The sequence below is a fragment of the Lepidochelys kempii genome, chromosome 6, assembly GCF_965140285.1.
Source record: "Lepidochelys kempii isolate rLepKem1 chromosome 6, rLepKem1.hap1, whole genome shotgun sequence".
Taxonomy (NCBI): domain Eukaryota; kingdom Metazoa; phylum Chordata; order Testudines; family Cheloniidae; genus Lepidochelys; species Lepidochelys kempii.
In genome coordinates, this window is record NC_136385.1 from 116,589,321 (window position 1) to 116,603,775 (window position 14,455).

A 14,455-nucleotide genomic window follows, 5' to 3' on the forward strand; every position below is an offset into this window, starting at 1 on the left:
GACCTACACCAGGGGTGGCCAACCTGAGCCTGAGAAGGAGCCAGAGTTTTCCAATGTACATTGCCAAAGAGCCACAGTAATGTGTCTGCAGCCCCCCATCAGCTCTCCCCGCTCCCAGCGCCTCCCGCCCACCAGCAGCCCCACCAATCAGTGCCTCGCTCTCCCTCACTGCACCTCCCGATCAGCTGTTTCATGGCATGCAGCAGACTCTGGGAAGGAGGGGGAGGAGCGAGGGCATGGCAGGCTATGTGGAGGGGGCGGGAAGGGCTTGAGTAGGGGAAGGGCCTATGGCAGAGCCAGGGATTGAGCAGTGAATAGCGCCCCTGGTCCATTGGAAAGTTGGCACCTGCAGCTCCAGCCCCGGAGTTGGTACCTGTACAAGGAGCCGCATATTAACTTCTGAAGAGCCACACGTGGCTCCAGAGCCACAGGTTCGCCACCCTTGACCTACACTTTCCTTCATCTTTCTCTTGCTATTCATGTATTTCTAGAACCTCTTCTTAGTGCCCTTAATGTTCCTTGCTAGATGAAACTCATTTTGTGCCTTAACCTTTCTGATTTTGTCCCTACATCTCTGTGCTGTTTTTTGTACTCTTCCTTAGCAATTTGTCCTTGTTTTGCCTTTTTGTAGGATTCCTGCTCGATTTTCAGGTCATTGAAGAGCCATCTTGGCCTCTTCCTATTCTTCCTATCTTTCTTTCGTATCAGGATAGTTTGCTGTTGTGCTTTTAATATTGTCTCTTTGAGAAACTTCCAGCTCTTCTAAGCTCTGTTTCCTTTAGATTTTTTTCCTATGGGACCTTACCTACCAGTTCTTTGAGTTTGTTGAAGTCTGCTTTTTTGAAGTCTGTTGTCCTTATTCTGAAGCTCTTACTACTTCCTTTCCTTAGAATCATTAAATCTATCAATCTTTCACGGAGATTGCCTTCATTCTTCACATTTGCAACCAATTCCTCCCTGTTGGTCAGAATCAGGGCTAAAATGTCTGTCTCCCTGGTTACTTCCTTCTGAAACCAGAAGTTGTCCCAATTACATTCCAAGATCTTACTAGACATTTTATGTTTTGCTTTTCCAGTAGATATCTGGATAGTTTAATCCCCCATTAATACCAAGTCTTGAGTTTTGGATACATCCCCATTAGGGCTGTCAAGCGATTAAAAAAATTAACTGCGTGATTAATCGCGCTGTTAAACAATAATAGAATATTGGATGTTTTCTACAATTTCAAATATGTTGATTTCAATTACAACACAGAATACAAAGTGTACAGTGCACGCTTTATATTTATTCTCGATTACAAATACCTGCATTGTAAAAAACAAAAGACATAGTATTTTTCACTTCACCTAATAAAAGTACGGTAGTGCAATCTCTTTATCATGAAAGTTGAACTTACAAATGTAGAATTATGTACAAAAAATAACTGCATTCAAAAATAAAACAAAGTGAAACTTTAGAGCCTACAAGTCCACTCAGTCCTACTCCTTGTTCAACCAATCACTCAGACAAACGAGTTTGGTTACAATTTGCAGGAGATAATGCTGCCCGCTTCTTGTTTACAATGTCACCTGAAAGTGAGAACAGGTGTTCGCATGGCACTGTTGTAGCTGGTGTCGCAAGATATTTATGTGCCAGATGTGCTAAAGATTCATGTGTTCTTTTATTCTTCAACCACCCTTCCAGAGGACATGTGTCCATGCTGATGATGGATTCTGCTCGATAGCTATTCAAATCAGAGCGGACCGACGCATGTTCATTTTCATCAACTGAGTCAGATACCACCAGCAGACGGTTAATTTTCTTTTTTTGGTGGTCCGGGTTCTGTAGTTTCCACATCGGAGTGTTGCTCTTTTAAGACTTCTGAAAGCATGCTCCACACCTTATCCCTCTCAGATTTTGGACTGCACTTCAGATTCTTAAACCTTGGGTCGATGCTGTAGCTATTTTTAGAAATCTCACATTGGTACCTTCTTTGCGTTTTGTCAAATCTGCTGTGAAACTGTTCTTAAAATGAACATGTGCTGGGTCATCATCCGAGACTGCTATAACAGGAAATATATAGCAGAATGCAGGAAAAACGTAACAGGAGACATACAATTCTCCCCCCAAGGAGTACAGTCACAAATTTAATTAACGCATTATTTTTTTAAGGAGCATCAGCAGCATGGAAGCATGTCCTCTGGAATGGTGGCCAAAGCATGAAGGGGTATACAAATGTTTAGCATATCTGGTACATAAATACCTTGCACCATCGGCTACAAAAGTGCTATGCGAACACCTGTTCTCACTTTCAGGTGACACTGTAAATAAGAAGCAGGCAGCATTATCTCCCATAAATGTAAACAAGTTTGTTTATCTTAGAAATTGGCTGAACAAGAAGCAGGACTAGGTGGACTTGTAGGCTCTAAAGTTTTACAGTATTTTGTTTTTGAGTGCAGTTATGTAACAAAAAAAATCTACATTTGTAAGTTACACTTTCACGATAAAGAGATTGCACTCCAGTACTTGTATGAGGTGAATTGAAAAATACTATTTCTTTTGTTTATCGTTTTTACAGTGCAAATATTTGTAATAAAAATAATATAAAGTGAGCACTGTACACTTTGTATTCTGTGTTGTAATAGAAAGGAATATATTTGAAAATGTAGAAAAACATGCAAAAATATTTAATACATTTCAATTGGTATTCAGTTGTTTAACAGTGCAATTAATCACGATTAATTTTTTTGAGTTAATCACGTGAGTTAATTGCAATTAATCGACAGCCCTGATCCTCATCTTTCATGTTCCCACCTTTCATCAAGCTCTGTTAGTTCCAGTGTGTGTGGCCAGTAATGGCTGACACCGTTTTAAGAATCGTGTTGATTAGATTTGCTCCAGACACAGTTAGATGGTACAATGCTCAGCAGCTGGTGGACCATCTGTATTAGGGTGCCTAACATAACTAACACTGGTGGAGACATACTGGTGTTAACAAGAGTGGGAAATAGGCTAAGTCCATGAGATTTTCTAATGACTTCACTGAGAGTTAGGTCAAGCCCTTAATGATGAATGGCTTGAGATGCTGAGCTTCACATTCTTACACCGTGTTATTAATGGCACTAAATATGCACTGATATGGGATTTGATAAAAGTGCATAAAATCTGTATGACATTGGATTAAAATCAATAGCAATGTGCCTACGCAGACAGAGGCATTAAAGTGACATTATATGTAAATCCATGCTAAAATGATTATTGTAGATTAATGCAGAGAAGACAAGAGACGTTCAAAGATCATGAGAGGGATGTCAAGTAATGTTAATCAGTGAGCGTTTATTAAACAGCTTTATATTAAATGTCCTAAGTGTCCTCCTATATGAAACAGAGCTTTGGGAAAATAAAAGGCCATTCAACACAAATTGAACTGCTTTCAGTGCAGGTATCTGTGCAGAATATTCCAAGTAAACTGGACTTACAGAAGAAGTAATGAAGAGATCCTAGAATGGGCACAGTTACCAACAACAATACAAGGAGTATGGAAGAAGAGATGGGACTTACTTTTAAGGATGTCTGATAATAGGCTACCCAAATGAGCATTTCTTTGGCAACCCAAGGGCAAGAGATGGGGAGGTCTACCTAGAGGCCCACTCCATCGCACAATAATGGCCAAAGTGTCATTATTGCATCTGAATATAGACGATCTAGAAAAACAAGCCCAGGATAGGGATGATTGGCTCCAGTAGACTTTTGCCTTGTGCCCCTGATGCTGCAGGAAGGCTAATGCTGACACTATTAAATATGTATATGTGAGGGCACCGAGTCGGGGAGCTGACACTGTTTGATAAGCAAACTACTGTGATTATACTAGGTGCAATAGAAGGCTGTTTGATAAGTGGTCACTGGACACAGGTAGAGCACTCATGTGAATAAGCAAAGCAGTTTGTTGCACATGACCTGTCTGGCTTATACTAAGGGTGTGTCTATAAAACATTGTACCCCATTAATCTAGTGCCCGGGTTTTCCATTGCTGCATATCCATTCCTTTTCTAAGAAGGGAATTCAGGGGCTCAATTTGTTCTAGGTCCCCCAGGCACAGTAGGAAGAGTAGTAACAACTTCTATGATGTTTTTAAAGCTTGGTCAGTGGGGACTAATCTGGAGTCTGATAGAGGAAAAAAATATTTTACAATACAAAATAGTATTCAGATGGCCCCAGCTAGAAGTACCTCACTGTAATTCAACGTCTGTGTTTTCAGCCGATGTTGCTCTTTTCAGGGGTTTATAACAATGACCATAAATATTCACTCTGGACTCATACTTGGCAAAACAGTTTGGTGCCCTAAACAAATTGATTTTTTTAATGTCTTTTATTACCACACTCGATTAAAAATTTAAAATGAGCTATCTTTTAGAAGATAAAAATGGGGCCATAAAACTGAGTTTTTGTGCTTTACTCCTGATATTTTGTCCTTACCAGTACAGGATTGGCTTGGATCTAAACCAGGATGTTTTTCAAGTTTCCAAGTGCACATTTAGTGAGGATTTCAGTGGCCCTCGTGTTGTGTATGGATTGTGCAGTTCCCCAAAAGGCTGACTCGCGCACTACTGTGAGTTTACAGCAAAGAGTACAAACTACATGGCTTGCACTTTCAAAAGTGACTTGTGATTTTGAGTTCCTCGGTTACTGGATGCCCAACCTGAGACATCTTCTAAAGTATTCACCCACTCTCTGAAAATCAGGCCAGTTTAAGGTGTCTCCAGCGGGGCCTGGTGAATCACTAGTCACCTTTGAAAATTTAGGTCTTTGTTTTTAAAAGAAAAAAAAAGGCTAATGACGTGTGAAAAACTTTTAAGTCTCCTTCAGTATTGTCATGGTGTGTGTAAGGTATTAGGTATGCCCGTTGGTATGACATGGGCCAATACTTGTGCACATGATAGAACTGTGAATGAGTATAAGCCAGTTTATCATGAGACAGTATTTCACAGGTTATAAGTCCCTAAATATTGGATATACACCATGGTAGGAATGTCTCATTTGTTACCATTGATTTTTAGTGAATCTTCCACCACCACTGCCAGCATAATGCACTAAAAACATTTCCAAAGTTCTGAAAGGACATTTTAAAAAATGAACAATAGAGGGCAGAATTGTGGATATAATCCACCGTAACTGAACATTTTGGATGTGTGTATGTAACCCAGTGTCTCTTGCTTTCTGACTGTTTTTACTCATGCTCTGTTGCGCGATCTTGAGTATACAAACCTTACCCCAGGATCCCCAGTTTCTCTTCATTTTGCTTATGAGAGTTGTGTGCTATCCAGCAAAAGCCCACTGTACTCTCTTAACAGTTTCACAGTCTCTGTTGCATATCTTGTCTGATGGTCCATATTACTGCAGTTCATTTATTTTCAATGTCATCATGGAATTGCCACAAATCATCTCTGAGGAATTAGTGTGTGAACAAATTCTCGAGATGCCACTGTGCATGTCCATGTTTGGGAATTTCCCATGGAAGTATGTTGGTGTTTTTAATTATTGTTCCTTGGAATGCGCTTTTTTTGGAATGCCACCCATTATGGTTTATCTTGTATGTGTGCTTCCTTTGATAACTACAGTCTGAGTCATGTGGTCAGCATTGATCTCTTTGTCTCGTTTGTTTCTGTTTTAACACAGATTGCTCGTACATCTTTACGGCCAGCATATCCATCTCAGGTGCACTTTTCATCCCATTGTTTTGTATTTCTGTCTCTTTAATGTTGTTGTTTTTCCTTACATCCTCCTAATGTTTTGTCAAATGAGTGTTATCAATTTTAACCTAACAGATTAGTTGTCTTGCTTATTGTATTTATTCTTTCCAATATTATTTACGTTTTAATTGCTTTTTCATCTTTTCCATGTATTAATAGAGATTGATTTTGCTTAATTTTAATGTCACTTTAAGATTGCATTAATTTTTCAGACTTTGATAAATGAAAACATAAAATGCATATGTGTGAGCAGGTCTTAGCTGGAAACAGTCCCTTTTCTTTTGAATTGAACCCTGAATTCATATTAGGCAGGGATTTAGTTTGCAAGTACTCGCTGTGGTACCAGCGTTTCAAACATGCACATGAGTAGTTACATTGAGTTTCATGGGACAGCCCCCATATATAAATATTTGCAGTATTGGGGCCCAAATGATTTGTTTCAGAACCCATTCCTGCTTGAGTAGAACCTGAACTGTGGAGCACTCTTCTTGGGCTTGCCTCGAAATCTGTAATACCTTTGGAAATGGGCCCATTTGCCCACTTTTTTTTTTTTTTTTTTTTAATCTGCAACACAGTTAATTGCGACTGATTCATTGCTTATTATTTTTAAGTTGGTGCAGCACATTCCAGAAGCAAGTCTGAACTACCAGAAAGTGCCTCCCGGGTCAACGGGAATCAAGGATTTTGATCAAAATATGAACGACAATAGAGAAGAGGATCTCTCGAGAAAAACGAGGGCAAGAAACCGAGAGGAGGCAGGTTTTTTTCTCCTGTACTTTATAAACTTGTATATAATAATGTTAGTTGCAACCCATACGTCTGTACTTCCTAACTAGCTAGCTCGCTGAGGGAATTCAAAGAACTCCAGTGCCTCACTTTTTGGGTGCCCAATCTGAAACTTCTTAGAGAGGCCTTGTTTTCAGCACTCTCTGAAAATTGGGCCTTTTTTGAAAGGTTCGTCAAATTCAGCACCCACAACCGCTAGTCACTTCTGAAAATCCTGTTGAGTTTTAAACATCATCCAGATTCAGGAAGTCTCAACTGAAATGCTACCATCTCCAGTTGAAGAAATAAACTATTTTGACACAACCCGTATAATATAAAAATGGTAGCTATGAGGGCACATTTTCAATACGATCTGATCTGTTACATTTTAGGTCATCTTTGACAACCTGATGTTGAACCCAGTGTCTCAGTTATCCCATGCGATCCGTGAAAATACAGAAAACCTGGCTGAAAAAATGAAGTAAGCTTTTAGCTCTGACCTGGAATGTTCTCTTGCCCTTTGAATTGTTCCGAGGAAGGATGTGATTAATTTATTACTCATGAAAGGTACTGGATTGTCATCCCTGGAAACTGTGGTTGCCGGTACACAGAAGGGGAAGAGCACAGACTGCAAAATTAGAAAAAGGTTTTTACTTCCCACCTCCGTTTCATAGGCTTGTCCTGTAGCATAGTCTGTCCCTAGATAACTGAAGCCTTGACCCAGCTTTGTAGCGCAATGTCAGTATGTTTGCATAAAAATGTAAAGTTCACTGTACATAGCACAACTAACTTTGTTATGGAGGACAGTGCCCAAATAAATGATGGCAACTCGGAGTACATGCCTATTCTATACTGCCTTCCTGATGCATCTTAGCCTTTGCTGGAGGAGTCTCACCTATGAGAAGAAGGGGAACTCATTCTCCATTCTGTTCAGTCCATGGACCCCGCCCCATTCCAGCGCATATGCAGTTTGTGATGGTATTTGTTGTGATGCCCTCTTGGAACAAGATTGTCAGCTCCTAGGCCTTAGAACAGGCAGCAGGTGGGGAATGACTTTTGGTTGCTTGTGAGCTAGATTCAAAGTGGAGATGAAAGGCCTTTTATCTCATCACTAATCTACAGAACCCCTTTTGTTGCTATGTTTTATGTCCATTGTACACTGTAAACAAAAGTAAAGGATATATTTTGGGTGGATATTTTGTAAAAGGTCCAATCTTGTGTGCTTCAGAATTGTGTTTCAGAACAGCGAAAGGGCCTGGGAGGAGATGGAGGCCAAAATTAACTCTGAAAACGAAGTGCCAATTTTAAAGACCTCAAACAAGGTAACGTGTTTGTGCTTAAGAAATGAACAAGGTGCCAAGAAGCTTGCTTAAGACAAGGTTTTGCCTAACAATTTATGGACTTAGGCTGAGACTTTCAGAGCAGTTAGATGCCCAGCTAGCATTGAATTTTAATGGGATTTGGTTGCCTAACTTCTTTAGACTCTTCTGAAAGCCCCAGCCTCAGCTGTGTGTGTGTGACTTTTATGTTTACATTGTCACTGTAAAAGAATTGTCCATTGTAAGAAAAAAAAAAAAAATTAAGAAACCAAAGTAGTGAGCTTCAGAACCAACCAAACCTATTTCCTAAATTTTTTAGTCCAAATGTATCTATTGAACTTCCTCCTCCTTCTATTCTACGGTGTGTCTATTATATATTCTCATATTGCTATTTTAATGTCAATTTCACTTATGTCTCCCCTTTGTTAGTCTTCAAGGACTCAGTCTTGCTAAGGGAGGCACAAACACAGATCCTCGTCTAACTACCATTCTTCTCAGTGTCTCCCACCAGTGCAGCTCCATTGATAATAGGACGAGAATAGATGGGGCATAGGCGTTGTCACCATCGTGTTCTCTTCATTTACCAGGGTTAGACAAGACAGTGGTAAAAATGTTGGTGCCCCAGCCAACATTATCTGTACTCCTGCACAGACATTAATGGGAGCAATGTAAAGATCTAAGAACATGCTTAATTATTGGGCTCAGTGAAACCACTCATGTTTAAAGCTAAGGATGTGCACAAGTATTTACAGGATCAGGGTCAAAGTGTCTGCACTTGCAGACCCCTTTGCATTATTGGGCCATAAATGTCTGGCCAACAGCTAGAATCTCAAATAAAAAGTCTAGTCGAATGCATATTTTTACTGAGTGGCTTGATAGTATTTTTCCAGATTTGGCAGACCAAATCCCGCTGGTGTTTGTCCAGATAAACATGCTATTTTGGTGTTCGAGAACAGAATTTACCTAATCAGAAAAAGGTAGAATAACAAGATATTCTATGTAGGCTTGGTTCCCAAAGTAGCTGAACGTTTGGTTGGTTGGTTAGTTAGCCGATCTTTTTGGTGTATTTGTTTCTAGGAAATCAGCTGTATCCTAAAGGAGCTAAGAAGAGTTCAGAAACAGCTGGAAGGTTGGTAATTTTAAAATGTTCTCAATTTCTCTCCTAAATGTAGATGACTACTACAAAATAGAGTACCACTGTAACTTGTTGTGGTTTGTTTTGTCAATTTAAACTTTGTAAATGTAAAGCACTCATTCATTTATTTGAGCATTGCTCCTCAATATATACAAACAGAAGACATATAAGTGATGGATTTTTCTCGTGTTGCAAAAATAAGAAAGTTACTGACTTCTGAAATGCTGAAGTTATTGCTGTGGAAATGGTTTATTTACAATAATTAGGACTTCACCACAAGATGGACAAGCCAAGGCTTCTGTTGCTCAGACTGCCACATGGCTGACAGCCCTATTCAGCCAATATGTCATGCCATATTTTCGTACTACTTTTAAGCAAGTGTTTGTGTGGACTTGAATCCATTATGGAAGGTGCCACGCTACAGAGATAACAATATGAGCTCAATGCCTAACCCTTGTTTCATTTTAATAGTTAAGAAAATGTAAAAATGTCTTATTGGTGAGTGATTGGAGTTTGGTAGGTGTTTTTCTTTTTCCAGTTTAAACAGAAAACGTCAAGTCCTAATGGTAAAGGTCAGTTTTGGAGGGGTTTTTATTTTTTTGCTTATTAAAATTGCTTGGACCCAAGGATAATTATAAAGAAGGTGGAGTGCAGTCATGGGGAGGGGGGGAACAAATTGTGACTAAACTGGGCACAAGAGCAGTCTAGAATTCTGAAGGTGAGAGAGTTTATGTGTAGAAATGCTGCTGAGTGCAGCTAATACGCCTCTGTCTATCTCTTTTCTCCTTCCCCAGTTATAAATGCGATCATTGACCCCAGTGGGAACTTGGATGTAGTTGCCACTAACAAAGCGTCCTCTGCTGCTACACAGTCTACAGCCACTAAAGTCAGGACTGCTAACCATTCTGGCTCCACGTTGGAGATTTTGTCACCAGTACAGATGAGAAATTACATCCAGAAACCGCACTGTGGATCTTCTAGCCTACAAGATGCTAATTTCATTCCAGATGGAGAGAAATATGTGATCTGATGCAATATTTTATATTGCTATCATACTGTCATTTACTGTGGCGTTAGTTTTGTGTCCGAGTGGTTGTGGACAGGTTGTATGGAGCAGTTGTTTAGATTGCTAACACATTACACACACACACACACACACACACACACTGCTGTGTGAGTGAATGGCAAGTCTGTGTATGCCTTTTGAACAAAACTAGCACTGTGGAGCAGCACATATTCAGCATAGAGGCAAACTCTGATTTTTACAATACGATTCACTTAAATTCTTCCAATGTGCCATAAGAAACAGGCTTTGCATATCCTCCATTTGCTACTATCGAAGCTCTAAAGTGTTCTTGGATTAGCCTGTTTATAATTCTCAGTTACTGGTAGTTCAGTTGTAACAAGGCTCTGTTTAAAAAAGAAGTGTACTTTTTTTGATTGGCGCGACATTTGGGACTGATTTGAAAAATAGAGCATTACAATTCTGTTGGAATCAACTTGCATACGTATAATGGTGCAATACAGTGGGTTTCTATAAGAAACTCTGTTTTAGTTTTATGAAAAATGTTTTCAGTGTTTGCAGGGGGGAAAAAAATAAAATCAAAGAAGGAACCACTATGAATCTATGGGCATCATGCTTTCAATCCAAAACCTGTGTTTGTTCCATTGAGAAGGTGTAAACTTTCTAACGTAGTTGTAGATTCTGAACACATTTCAGGCACAGAGCTTCAAGTATACAGATGTAGATTAGCCTTATAAATGAGAAGGTCAGTTTTTATAGTTGAGCTTGCCAAATTCTCATTATTTCAGTATAATCGCTGTCTGAAACATTTTTTTGAAAATATAATAATAATAATAATTAATATAATATCATAGTCTTTCATATTGAGCTGCAAATTCTCCTGAATAGGCTAAAAAGCAAGTTGTCTGTGATCAGCCAATTACTAAGAAAAACATCTGTTCCGTTGGCTCATGTAATAAACTTAATTACACAATGATTGTGAACAAATATTCATTCTACAGCACTCAGAATAATGGCTTAAGTGTGGCTCTGCCTTTACTGATATGAAATTTTTGTCATGAAATTTTTCGTATCCAGGTATGCACGAATACACACAATCCTGTTGTATTCTTGAGAACCTACCCAACAGTGTAAAGCCGCTGGTGGTACAATGCAGCATTGGTATGACTCTTTTTGGTCCATTATAATTTTAGGTACGCTAAGGATTATTTTGCAGCAGCATCATTGAGCAGTATACTGGATACTGTAAAATTAGCTTTTTATATCCCATCTGTCAAGTGAGCTGCCAAATTCTAAACAAAGTATTTGAGTGGCTTTTTGGAGAATCTGTTTGATGCATGCAGTATGCAAACTGGAATCTGTCCCTGTTGCATTAATTCCTCTTGACTGAAAAACAGTGATCAGGAAAAGAAAATGTATCGGCAGTGTTGTGGGAAATACACTTACTAATGGAGGTAAGCAAACTGAATTCTGCTATGCACTCATACAATGTAAAATTTTGCTAATGAAAATAGCTTCCCAAGCTCAATTGCTCTTTATGTGCTGACTTCGTATTTGGGGTGGGTTGGTTTTATAGTTGGGTCAGTTAATTGACCTTTTCTCCTAGGATTTTGCTGAAATATCAATTAAATAAGTATAATTAAATAACTGGGCTGCTCATATAGTGTTTCGTGTACTAGCAAATGGCAGGATTCTGCTTCAAGTGCAACCAGTGGGAGTTTTCCATTGATTTCAACAAGAGCAGTCCCAAAGGAAGAGTTTGTCGGTTTGCCATGCTAGTGTGTCTTGCATGCCTGCAGGGTTTTGCGTGGGGGAAAATAGTGCAGTTTTGCTGCCAATGTATCCAACAGAGAACTTGGCTCGTCCGCTACTGTGGAGAAATATACTGGACTTCATATGAACACTATGATGATGGAAGTAAAATTTACTTTGCAGAATAACTAGGAACTTGGCCTTTATGTTTCTCTGGCTGCCTGTTATGTTAATGCTGTCTGATTGTTCCAATGTATCCTTTTGAAATACTTACCTGTGTCCTTAGTTAATATCATAAATAGTGGTATGGCTCTTGACACATGGTAATTCGTTTTCAAAAGTCTCCTCAGTGAGGGTCTGATCTAGCAAGGTGCTGACTCCGACTCATTGGGAGTTGAAGGGCTTCAGCAACATAAGGGATCAGTCCACTAGTTACAGTTTTGCAGTAGACAGGTGTGTGTTGGAGTTACTCATCAAGATGAGATTTTATTATTTGTTTTTACAACATTTTCCCATCCTCGTGGCTATGCTCTAGTGGTTTTGTTTCTTGACAATGTACCCTTGATGTGACTTCCATTTACTTTCACTTGGGAACTGACTAGTTTCTACTTTTATGAAGTGACCCATCAGAGATGAATTTTCTCCCTTTGCTGTTCCTCTGCTCTTGGTACCCAAATATCTTCATTGCCAGCTGCATAAACCCAGAAATATGGTACCTTTAAGAAACAATTGGAAATAAAGCTGGAGTCATGAATCTCTAAAAGTTTTAGTCTGGGGGTGCGGAAAAGCACAACATGATTTTGTTTCATTTTGTTCAGTCTGATATAAAAAAAACACCAGTTTCCCAGCATAAAGTTCTTGTTGAGAAAATTTCAAGACTATTTTAATTGCAGTCCTGTTACATAATCGTTTTGGTGCTGAAATGTAACAAATATATTTGAGGTACTTAATCTGAAGTATACCTCATTCTGCATTTGTCTGTTATAATTAAACCAAAGAGCAAGCCACATAATTATAAACCATTAGCTAAGGTCTGGTCTTACAAGCAGTATTCTGTGACAACAATAAAAAGACTGTGTACAGTTCTGATGCGAGTATCTTAAGCATTTGGGGTCTGATCCAATGGCTATTAGAGACAGTGGAAAGATTCCTATTGACTTTAATGGGCATTGGGTCAACCTTTAGTTGGTTAACTTTCAGTGAGCTTGATGTGTGCTCCACTGACCCAATAGTCATTCATACTGTATATTTTTTTCATATTTGTTTTATTTACATTTAAAAAATTAGGCTGGCATTTTCAAACAAGTCTAAGAGTTAAGCACCCAGCTCTGATTAAGCCTCTCCGGGACATGGTTGCTAACACCCTTCGGCACCTTTGAAAATCCCAGCCCTTGTTCTTTTACTATACTTGAAACCTGTGCTCTCATTTAGATTGTTTTCAAATGTTAAACTCTTGAGACTTCATGATGATGGAATGAATGTAAATTCCTGGGAGAATGCATCAGTGCTTTGTGAGCAAGAGCCTAAGTGTGTCTACAGTGCTGTCGTGTTGTGGTCATGCTGTGAGTGCGAATAAAGCCTAAGTCATCCTTGAATATTTTAATAACGAAAAACCTTACAGAATGTTTACATACAGCCTACTGAAAAAAAAGTGTTTAAAATATATACGTGCAAGATTCTACTAGTTTTTTCTTCATTTTTGCAGATCACACTAGATATTTTTAAAATTCAGCAAATATGTGTAATGATTTTGCAAAAAAAAAAGTTAACTACCTGTTTACTTTGGATGTGCCCTGTGCTGAATTGTGCCTATCTGACTATCTGCTGTTATGTTGTTATGCTGCCGATTCTGCTGTTCTAAACTCTTCACTGGATCATTCCATTTGCATGCAACACAAATGCAAGCTGTATGAAAGTTAAAGCTGAAACACGTTTGTATAACTTGAATTGATCAATGACTGTCTCTCTTTTTTTTCCACGCCCTTTTCTTGAAATATTGAGTATAATTTTGATTCCTGTTTCTCCCACTGTATTTCTTTCTCTTGTTTTTTGAATGGTAATTTATTTTGTTTTGATGATAGACAGTATCTGTACATTTTGTTCCAAGGTGATATTGTGGCTGTCTTTAAAAATAAATTGTTATTTTATATAATTTTATGGTAAAATTTCTTTAATAAATCATTCTTTTATCATGTGACAAATATGATTCTGGGGTTTTTTTGAGAGGAAATTTTATGATGTGGGAAAATATTTGGAGAATTAAACTATTGATCTTACACTGCCCCTTATAATGGCATGAAGGATCATATTGCTACTTAGTAACAAACACAATTGGAGTCTCTTACAACTACCATATTGTTGCCTACGTAGAGCGCTCATTTAATGCACGTGGATTCACCCATGTGGATTCAGCTGCAGAATGGGGACCTGAAAAGCACCTTCTGTTCTGAGGCCCTTTTCTTACTTCTGTTCCAGCACCACTGGCTAGTGTAATCTTTTACAGAGACACAGAGAGAGAGAGAGACACCCTTACATCCCCTAAAATATAGCACTGATTGTATCCTTATTGTGACACTCTCCACACCCTGACTTAGCAACACTGAGCAATATTTCTGAGTGTTTTAAATGCCATGCAAAGTGCCCTTTGAAACCAAAGGGGCAGCCATTTCATTCATTTTTAATAAGTCTTGGCTGAATAAAAATTAGATGCGGTGAAACTGCTGCCAGAACT

General features: G+C 38.8%; 1 protein-coding gene across 3 annotated transcripts in view; it reads left to right on the forward strand.

Annotated features, from left to right (window-relative positions):
* CEP170B (centrosomal protein 170B) overlaps positions 1 to 13,876 on the forward strand; it is a 98,547-nt gene extending 84,671 nt beyond the window's left edge. For 2 of the 3 annotated variants that reach the window (XM_073349816.1, XM_073349818.2), the window contains 6 exons: positions 5,656 to 5,694; positions 6,341 to 6,484; positions 6,887 to 6,975; positions 7,723 to 7,816; positions 8,891 to 8,942; positions 9,743 to 13,876. In XM_073349816.1, the coding sequence (XP_073205917.1) occupies positions 5,656 to 5,694; positions 6,341 to 6,484; positions 6,887 to 6,975; positions 7,723 to 7,816; positions 8,891 to 8,942; positions 9,743 to 9,978 (654 nt within the window). In that variant the 3' untranslated portion in view covers positions 9,979 to 13,876. The remainder of the gene's footprint in view (positions 1 to 5,655; positions 5,695 to 6,340; positions 6,485 to 6,886; positions 6,976 to 7,722; positions 7,817 to 8,890; positions 8,943 to 9,742) is intronic. The other variant, XM_073349817.2, reaches the window with a different exon arrangement.
* The last annotated feature ends 579 nt before the right edge of the window (positions 13,877 to 14,455 follow it).